Source organism: Metopolophium dirhodum, chromosome 5 (assembly GCF_019925205.1).
Source record: "Metopolophium dirhodum isolate CAU chromosome 5, ASM1992520v1, whole genome shotgun sequence".
Classification (NCBI taxonomy): Eukaryota; Metazoa; Arthropoda; class Insecta; order Hemiptera; family Aphididae; genus Metopolophium; species Metopolophium dirhodum.
In genome coordinates this window covers 28865716-28875460 of record NC_083564.1, presented here as the reverse complement: position 1 = coordinate 28875460, position 9745 = coordinate 28865716, and the positions used below count along the sequence as shown (strand labels likewise).

At 29.8% G+C, this 9745-nt stretch overlaps 1 protein-coding gene across 1 annotated transcript; it reads right to left on the bottom strand.

Moving 5' to 3' along the window:
* Nucleotides 1-408: 408 nt before the first annotated feature.
* On the bottom strand, nucleotides 409-8449 carry LOC132944683 (peroxidase-like). Its single transcript, XM_061014155.1, has 13 exons — nucleotides 8269-8449; nucleotides 8002-8152; nucleotides 7712-7914; nucleotides 7370-7543; nucleotides 5467-5645; nucleotides 4934-5132; nucleotides 3643-3840; nucleotides 3308-3455; nucleotides 3056-3212; nucleotides 2766-2939; nucleotides 1173-1371; nucleotides 966-1068; nucleotides 409-657 (listed from the first exon to the last, which is right to left on the bottom strand). Exons 1-13 carry the CDS (start codon nucleotides 8351-8353, stop codon nucleotides 594-596), a joined length of 2034 nt encoding a protein of 677 aa, XP_060870138.1. The 5' UTR covers nucleotides 8354-8449; the 3' UTR covers nucleotides 409-593.
* Nucleotides 8450-9745: the final 1296 nt, after the last annotated feature.

Genomic DNA, 9745 nt, shown 5'->3' with positions numbered 1-9745 from the left:
ATAGTATTTGGGTGGTATTTTAAATACTTCATTTTATAAGTATTTGAGTGTTTTTTTTTTACAACACTCATTATTGGCTCCCTTTACGCTGCCATTTTTGTTTTTATCATCAAATATTTGATCTAGAAGGGGTATAAATGCAATAATCTTGTATGTTTCAACCATGGACCAGAGCAATGTTATAAATGTCGACTACCCGTCGACCGTGGCGTTTCAATTTTCAACATTATTAGTATAAGAAAATTTCACATCTGTCAGGTGACCCGCGTCGGCTTAGTTTTTTAATAATAATAATGTATCATGTGTAATTAAAATAATTATTTTTATATTCAATTTAAATAATCATCAACCACTTCGTTTAAATATTATTGACACTTATTAGAAATCATATGAATATAATTACAATTGTTTTTAAACTTTAATCACGTAATATCTGTATTACTATATTTTGTTCTATAACTTTGAATACTAAGCACATTGTATCTATATCTAATGATAAATGTATAATATACTACTTACTTATATACTAAGTACATAGGAGACAAAGTATATAAATATTTATAACTAAAGTGATTGATGAACGATATACTCAATTAACTATTTATCCAAGGAGCCAAATTGAGTTTTGTTATTGAGTTGCAAGATACCAATGGGTTTCTGAAAAAAAAACACAATAAAATTGATTATTTGTATGTATGAATTCAGTAACACATTTTCATCGATAATCATCGCATATTATAATAATAATGCTATCGAATCATTTTACACTTTTAATAATTATTTTGGATGGCAGACATTTAAACTGTACCCAGTACAATATTTCATTCTAAATATTTAAATACCTACGCAATGAAAATTATAATATATATTTTTATGATACAATTTTTCAAAGACCTGTGTATGTATTGTATAAAGTTAGGTGAAATCAATCTAAATTGTAAATAATAACGTTTGAAAGTACTCACCGACCACTGGGCACATCAAATGCATTCCGTTGTATGAGACGAATGTCTGATGTCACACACATTATGAAAGCCAATGTCGTTTTTCGTATTTCTTTAAGTTGGTCTGTTTTCAAATAGGTATAATAATAATAAAAAATATATATCAAAGAATTATAATGAACATAGAAACGCAGATAGGTACTTAAGGTGTATAACCGTCAACGTTACCTAAGCTAAAAGAACCCGGTTGCTTTCCAAATTCGTAATAAAATCTGTCGCCAAATTTCCATCTGAAAAACATTTCACCGATAACGCATTGAAATGTGTGCCCAAATATGGATCCAGGTTTTTGTTTTTCCAAAATTCCAGCTGCGTAATAGTCAACATCGTCCACGTGTTCATACATGCTAGCTAAGGCATCCACGTTCTACATAACATTTTTTTTATTTATAAAATAATTTTATAGATAAGACAAACGTAGACATATTATGCATGTTTTATGCAAAAGTGGGCATTAACTTATTAAAAAGTTAATTTTTTTTAAGCTCAACTAGTTAGTTCATTTTCTAATCAACTTATGAACTAAACTAGTTTAATTGACTTACACAACTTAGCTTTTTCAGTCGATTTAAAACTAATCTATCAAGTTAAAAACGTTTCGTTTTTATGGTTTTAAAATACTTACATATTATTATATTAATACTAAAATAAAAATAATCTAGGGGAAGGAGTGGCCGAGCGGACTAAAGCGTCGGTTGCGACGCGCACCGACGCCGGTTCGATCCCAACCACGCAGTGGCGTATATAGAAATAATTTTTGGGGTGGGCTATAGTAGATAGAAACTAGCAAGTGATCTATATTACTTAGAGGCTACTGTCTACTATATATATTTAACAGTTTCTAATGTTTCTATAAATATATTCGTATTTGTTATTTTTCAACAGGCTATGATAGAACCTAATAAAATATATTGTTGTTCTATTCAAAAATACTGTAATTTCGGGAGGGGAGCTGTAGCCCACTAGGCCCACCCCCTATATACGCCATTGCGGCCACGAGTGGCATTTTTCTTCGGGTAGTCATGGTGTCCGGAGAGAGTGGCCGCCCGCCATCCCCCACCCGGGCATGGCGGATACCTACGGGTGCCCACTAAAAAATTCTGCCAAACACAAAAACGTGTTTGTCCAACAGTTCCCCACAGTAGGTACCAAAAACCCTACAGTACCATCATACAGCTGATGACCTCAGTTGCTGGGCTTAAGACCAATAAAAAAATAAATAAAAATAAAAATAATAATCCAGTGCTATAATAGAATCATTCCCGTTATTTTTCTTGACAAAATAATTTTGTAAATAGATATATATTAGTAGATTATACAGGCATAATATTATTATGGCCTTAAATTGCAATTCGATAAAAAAAATGTATATTTTTGTTAAATTATTAATTGCGATGTGATGATAGTTTAAACATTTAATAATCATTCAATGTTAAATAAGAATATTATACACTGCACATTACGATAAGAGTTTTAAAAATTGTTTATGATATTTTAGGAAATTAAAGCACATAGGCAGTTTTTTGTGACCTACATACTAATTAATAAAGTATATTAACTCTTTTTTATACTGTGTTAAATTATTGTTTTTTTTCCATAATAGTACATTTTAACGTATCGAGTAAATTTATGATTCGTTAACTTCAGACTTATAGATATTGTGTTCTCTTAACTTAACTTAACTTGAGTTAATATTATTTCCATTAACTTGCCAACCTTTGCATTTATACCTATGTATTAAAGTATTAAACGTATATTTACTTTTTTGCTTATTTGATCGGTTAAGTCTCCAAACGTTCTAGCCGCTCTCAATCCACACAGTTGTCTGAATTTATTATAAGGGGGTTCGCCGAAATCACGGCCACGTTCCATGTCTAAGGTGATCAAGTCAGAACCGTCCGTTTTGTTCGGGCTTCTGAATAGGAATTCAGTGATCTGGATCGAACAATAGATTATTGAAACAATATTGTTTCAAAATAATAGTAATATATTTTCTTACAATCGATACACTAATTATAATATTTTATAGTGTCAACACACAGATAAAATACCTCTTTTGTAAAAAATTGATCTTGTCCCTGCGCGTGTTGAGTGAGCATTCCTCTGACGAGACTATCATAATTGTCTTTATTCTGTGCAATGTCGGGTCTCAAAAAAATATCGCTTAGGCGTAACGTAGATGTGGTTTGTCTGGATTCACTAACTAAACTGTAAAATAAATCATATTGTTGTCAAAAAAATTTATGTCTGTTTCCGTAGAACACAATGGCGTTATAGTTATATTCATATTATCATTTCATTACTCCATGGATCCTTGTATATAACTGTGGAGACCTCTATACGCAGCGGCGGTAAAACTAGTAAATGTAGTCGGGTTCAAGAATGCGTCATAATTATCGTCAAAGCCATTACTTAACGGTAATAAATTATTTGCTCTGCAATAATCTCTACCTGTAATTGATAAAATATATAATATATTATCTAACAATTATGTGCATTATGCGCATGGTATTATATTGTGTATATTAATTAGATGTCCGCATATCATTCTGTAATAGTTATATTACAAATTATTATGACTTTGTTTTAGAAAATACGACCTGTATGAACACTAGTGTTTCTAGTAATGATAACCTACCTAAAATCACCGGCAAAAATTCATTGTATGTAACATGCTGATACATTGCGATGACTAATCTCCTGGCTTCTTGGTATATTTTTTCGTCGTTCCATGTGGGATTTAATCTTTTAAACTCGTCACACAGTATGTTATGTAATCGCATTAAGGAAATTGTGTTGACTGCCATATTGGGATGTTGGTTAACTCTTGGATCACCTGCATGCAATGACAAATTCATACAATAATTAATACAGTTGAATATAATATAAAAATTGAATACAATAATTATATTAAATTTTAAATTTTAAATTAATTATTAATTTATAGTAAATTATATTAGACACAGATACACAGATTTGCATAAGACATATTATATTTACCTATTTAAAATTATACGGAAAACTGTCGGGCAATACAAATTATTTTTCGATAAACATAATATGATAGATAACTAAATATTAAATAGTTATGTGCACAATAGTAGTACTGAATATGATTTGAAAAACCACCTGTTACATAATCTTGGAATGCGAATAATTGTATATCTTTATTATTGATAAGAGTCATCGTACTTTTTGGTAAGGTGGGCTCCGTTGATGATAACGATTTAGTTGTTATACTCTTATACTTATAATTTTAGTTAATTTATAGGTATAGATTACCTATAACAGACAAGAGTACTATAATATATTTATATAGGTAATTTTAATATGTCGCATATTTTAGAAGCTACAATTATTATTGTATATTCAATAATAAGTAAGTTTATTTATTATATCTTTGAGCTCGTGTAAATTGTTAAACAGCCTATTTAAAAACGTATTTTTTACCATTTTATATCATATTGTAATTTATTAATATATCAATTGATAATAAGCCTGGAATTTTAAAGATTACATTTAAAAATGTTTCATAATATTCTAAAGAGAAAAATAAAATGAAAATAATATACGTTACTATATTGAGTGTGTAAGTTCACACAATTATTATAATATTATAAACAGTATATATTTTCAATTATACAACTTGCTTTAACTGATAATATTCAACTATTCAAGTGATTTTTGTCTAAGGGAATTTTATAACGATTTAATCGATATATTTTTTGTTGGTTTGTTAGTACCTACCTACCTTAATAGGTAGATTATTATGACCCTACCTTAACAAGTAGATTATTATGACTTATCAACGAAATGGTTTTCATACAATACATCCAAAACGAATACGAATGATTTTTTAAAACTTGCGAACTTAATGGGAAGGACCTTGAACGACTTCAACGAACATAATATTAATTTGATCGAATTACCCGAAGCGTAGCACACTGAGTTATCTGTAGGTACGTTGCATGATTGCGTTGGTTTTTTGACATTTGATAAGTATGATTTTCCATTAGGTCCAAGCTGTGTTTTAAGCTTGCCATTAATTAGTGTACGTAAGCTTCTTGCTGTAACAGCATCTGAACCATACAACGCAGAGCAGTCAATAAAACTGCTAACACCAATAAGCTAAAATACAAAATTGCATTAAGAAAAATATAATATTGCTTATCTCTATACCTAGGCATATGCGTGAAGACTTTATATGGGGAGGAAGAGGGTATAGTTATTACTTATTAGTTTATAATGATTCACGGGTACACAGCATAACATTATATTCTAAAAATGTTTGGGGGACTAAACGAAATTCCGTCAGGCCATATAGCCCTTATGCCCTCCCCCTCCCCCATTCCACGCCAATGATTGTAGGTAAAATGTATTGAATTCATAAGTATTATATTATTTTCAAATCTATATAAATGTGTACAGTTTTGAAAATTGTATTATAGATCATGATGCTTACTTGTCTGACCGGTTGGATCTGACAACCTATGTCCGACGTATCAGCTGATCTTGGAATGGACATGCATCGTTTTTTCGAACCAGGATCGTCTTGCGGGATAGTTATCGGAAGGCACCCTTTCGGCAGAAATTTTGGAGTCGTACCGTCTGGGTTACAACACTCGAGTTTACCACCATTTACTACAATACGACACATTTGTATTATTAAGACAAGTTTCGATAAGCGCATTGCTGATTAATACATATTTTACATTCTTACAATCTCTATTTTGGGGGAACGGAGTGGCCGACCTGAGTTCGATCCTCGACCACCGGGCGGCATTTTTCTCCGTGCAAGTCACGGTGTCCGGAGAACAAGTGCCGCCATCCCCCCACCCGGGGCACGGCAGAAACCTACGGGTGCCCCATTAGAAATTCTGCCAAAACACAACACACACGTGTAACAACCTACCCAATTTAAAAAAAAAACCTACAGTGCCCTCCCTCACACCCAATGGCCTATGTTGCCGGGGGTTACCCAATAAAAAAAAAAAATCTGTTTATTTTGTAATCTAAAAATGTAATAAAAATATAAAATATTATATAAATAATTTAAAAATATTTTCCGATTATTTACATGTTAGACTTTAACAGACGAGCTGCTATGATTTGTGAACACAAACATAAATAAATAAGTACGTAGTTGTCGATGGTCTTAAAAAATACTAATGTGGTTCATTAAAAATAAGTATCAATATTTTTTAAAATCATAAACTCAATTAAAATATTAGTTAGTTGGTGAAATTAAGAACTTAAATTAGATAAAAAGGTTGCAGATAATCTTTATCTTCCACGGGTATCTAATATTGAAAAATAAAACCAGTTTGTTTACGTAAAATGTGTTTAAGAGGACACAGGTGTCTTACAGGTTCGTAACAATAGCAAATTTACACCAAGTAGATCATGTTTGGCTCCGTTAGCTTAAAAATTATAGTGAACCGACCTATTATATGAAACTCGATGGTAAGAACATTATGCGTGTTTGTATGTGGGTTTTTTTACGATATTTCAATTTTTTTAGCAATTTATGCGTATAATAATGTAGTGTAAATTAAAAATGCTCATAATAACTCATTTAAAAACTGAACTTACTATCGTAAAAAACCCAAATGCAAACACAGATAATGTTCTTACCATTGAGTTTCATAATAGTTTCACTCTACTTTTTAAACCAACGGCGTTAAACGCGATCTGTTGAGCGTAAATTTGCCATGTTATGCACTTGTAAGACGGAGACAACAATTATTAAAGTTGTGTATATAGCGTGCTATCAATAATTATTTACTTATTGAAAAACGATCTCCTAACTCATTCTATAAAATGTTTTGTTTGTAAATGTTTTAATATAATGTATTATTTGCAGTTTCAAAAAAATAACTATGACATGAATGTCTTATAATAATATAAATATTTTTAGGTAAGTACGGGTGGCACTACTATATCAAATACGAATACCTAATATATAAGTGGATTTGTGCAAGGCAATATAATATGTCGAGTAACTATACGAAATACCAACGAGTATACCAACACATTACTAAAATATAATATCGGTTTTTGTTAAATCACTACATTTTTTTTTTTTTTTTAAGATAATTGGTATTTATGAAAATGTATTATTACGCTGTAAAACATAATATTATTATAATATAGGTAGGTTCAAAAAATTGTAAATTCAATTTATTTTAGGTTAATTAATATTTATACACACGCTTGTTTTTTCATAAAATGATAATATTATAATTATTTTTAGTATAAAATACTATTCTTGGAAATTATGAAACATTTTTAATACACCAAAATTATGAATATATTTTATTTTTTAAGATAATACTTCATAGCTTGATTAAAAAATAAGTATTCACCTGAAAGTTTAGGAAACGCCAATTCGGTGTCGTGTGCAATCATTTGTCCGAATTGCGTGACCAATACATTATGCTCTGGTGCAGGTTTCTCCATGTCTAAGAATAAAGTCGTTCGTACGTGTCTGGAATTTGGCAATTCGCGACCAGAAATCGCTTTTCTTTGCTGCGATTTACCTTAAATTGAATTATGACAATGTATCATTATAATTTTTTTATTATTGATAAAATATAGGTATAATTATTTTTTTTAATAATATACCACAATAAAATTTTCTGCATAGATAACTGCAATAACAAGGGACACTAAAATAATAATATTTTATATCGGTACACTATAGTTACCATCCAAGTAATTGGCATTGATAATTCGGGTATTCGCTGTATTCGCTTGTCCCCAAACAGGAAATTTCAAATTGTTACAACCGCCATCTATGGTTCTAAATGGTGCATCGGGATCACACCTGGGCTTGGAAAAACATCGATCGGCCAGGTCAACGTCTAGTGGATTTAACAGTCCAACAGATTTTGATGGATCCATTAGAGATCTAGTCAAAATGTACAATGTATTAATAATATTGTGCAAAGCAATGTTGATGCATAGTTATTATTATAATTCAATTTTTTTCATTTACGGTATCTTAGCTGGATTCGAATCTACAACTGCAGGCTCGTCTCTCATTACTGTCACATTATGAGTTCCTTCATCTCGAAAGAAATTATTTTTTTTCATAAGATCATTATTTTTAGCATGTAAACACCGTGATTCTGGCCGGTTATTTCTATCTAATTAATTACAATTACGAATATGAGTTATTGAAACGTCAAACGTTATATTATATTTTCTTTTTTCATTATGCCACCTATTGCTTAAATTACATTATTAAAGTTAATATATTCACCTGCTTTGAGTCCGGTTTCTTCATTTTTGCGGGAATTACACGATACACAAACAAAGAACACGAAAACAATAATAATTTTTTTCATTTTTGCTACTGACAAGTGTCAACAAGGCGACGGTCACAACTGAAATGCATTGAAGTCTTAGCAGTGTATGTCTGGATTGTCGTAACCCTACTTAGCTATTTATAGGATTGAATTGTTAAATATTATGCTCAAACAATACTATCTTGCAAATTCTATCAAATCGTTCTTAAATACATGCCATCACAAATAATTACAATGGCATTAAAATTTAAACTGTTGCGGACATTAAATTGGCGCTCGTTACATTAAACACAATAATTACTACTTTTGGTAAACTAACCTTGCCCGGCCACGGGTACCTACTTATGAGCGATTATCGTTATTCATGCAAATTTGTTTAGGTAAAGATTTATAATTACACAATTTTTATCATATTTTACATAATTGAATTTGGATCTAGTTTAAAAAATAAATTAAATACGACGGTAAAAATATTATTATACATTATTAGGATTTATTTCAGCGTATTTAAACGTAAAATTAATTTGTAAATATGTGTGTATACTTCTCCTCATATTGGCAAGTTTCAGTGTTTAACGGTTACGACAATGGGATTCGGCTCGGAACACAATGTGTCATGAATTAGACGACAGGTGATTATATTTTATTATTTATTTAAATTTAAATAATGCAGTGGTCTTGAATCAGTAGGTACCTGCATTTGAGTTACTGCACGAAGTTAACAGATTATAAAATTGTATATGCCTACGAGTATAACTTTATAATAATGATATGTAAAAATTTACATATTTCAGTATAAACACAATTAAAAAATCAGATTTTAATAATGATTATTATTTTTTTTTTTATTTTATTTTTTTCATTGTTTTAAATATTCGTATTAATATTTTAACTATTATCATGAGTTATATGTTATTTTAAGATCATGAGTAACTACAATAATAAACATCACATACTCGATAATTTAAAGTTATCACTTTGTACAGTACAATGTTATAATAGTCACGTCCATCAGACAATAGTTTTAATTTTGACGGAGGAGAAAAAAAACATAAAATATTTCAGCAATTAAAATAAAATTAACACGTACCTATTTATCATTATATTAATTGTAGAGGAGCAAAAATTAAGAGAAAGTTACAATAAATAAAAACCAAAAGTATTTTTTCATAATTAATTCGGACAAGAAGCTAAATAAATTATGTACATTTTCCAATTAAAAGTTACAAAGTCGACAATATTTAAAAACTATAAATAAAATTATATAATATGCATGTATTTCAAAATAAATATTGGAATGTTATATTTTAATCTTCTTTCCAGGCAGACAAATCGAGTTTTGGTACAGAGTTGCAGGTTACCAATGCATTACTGAAAAATTATAAATACCATATTATTACAAATTACATAGTTTTTTTTTTTACATATTAT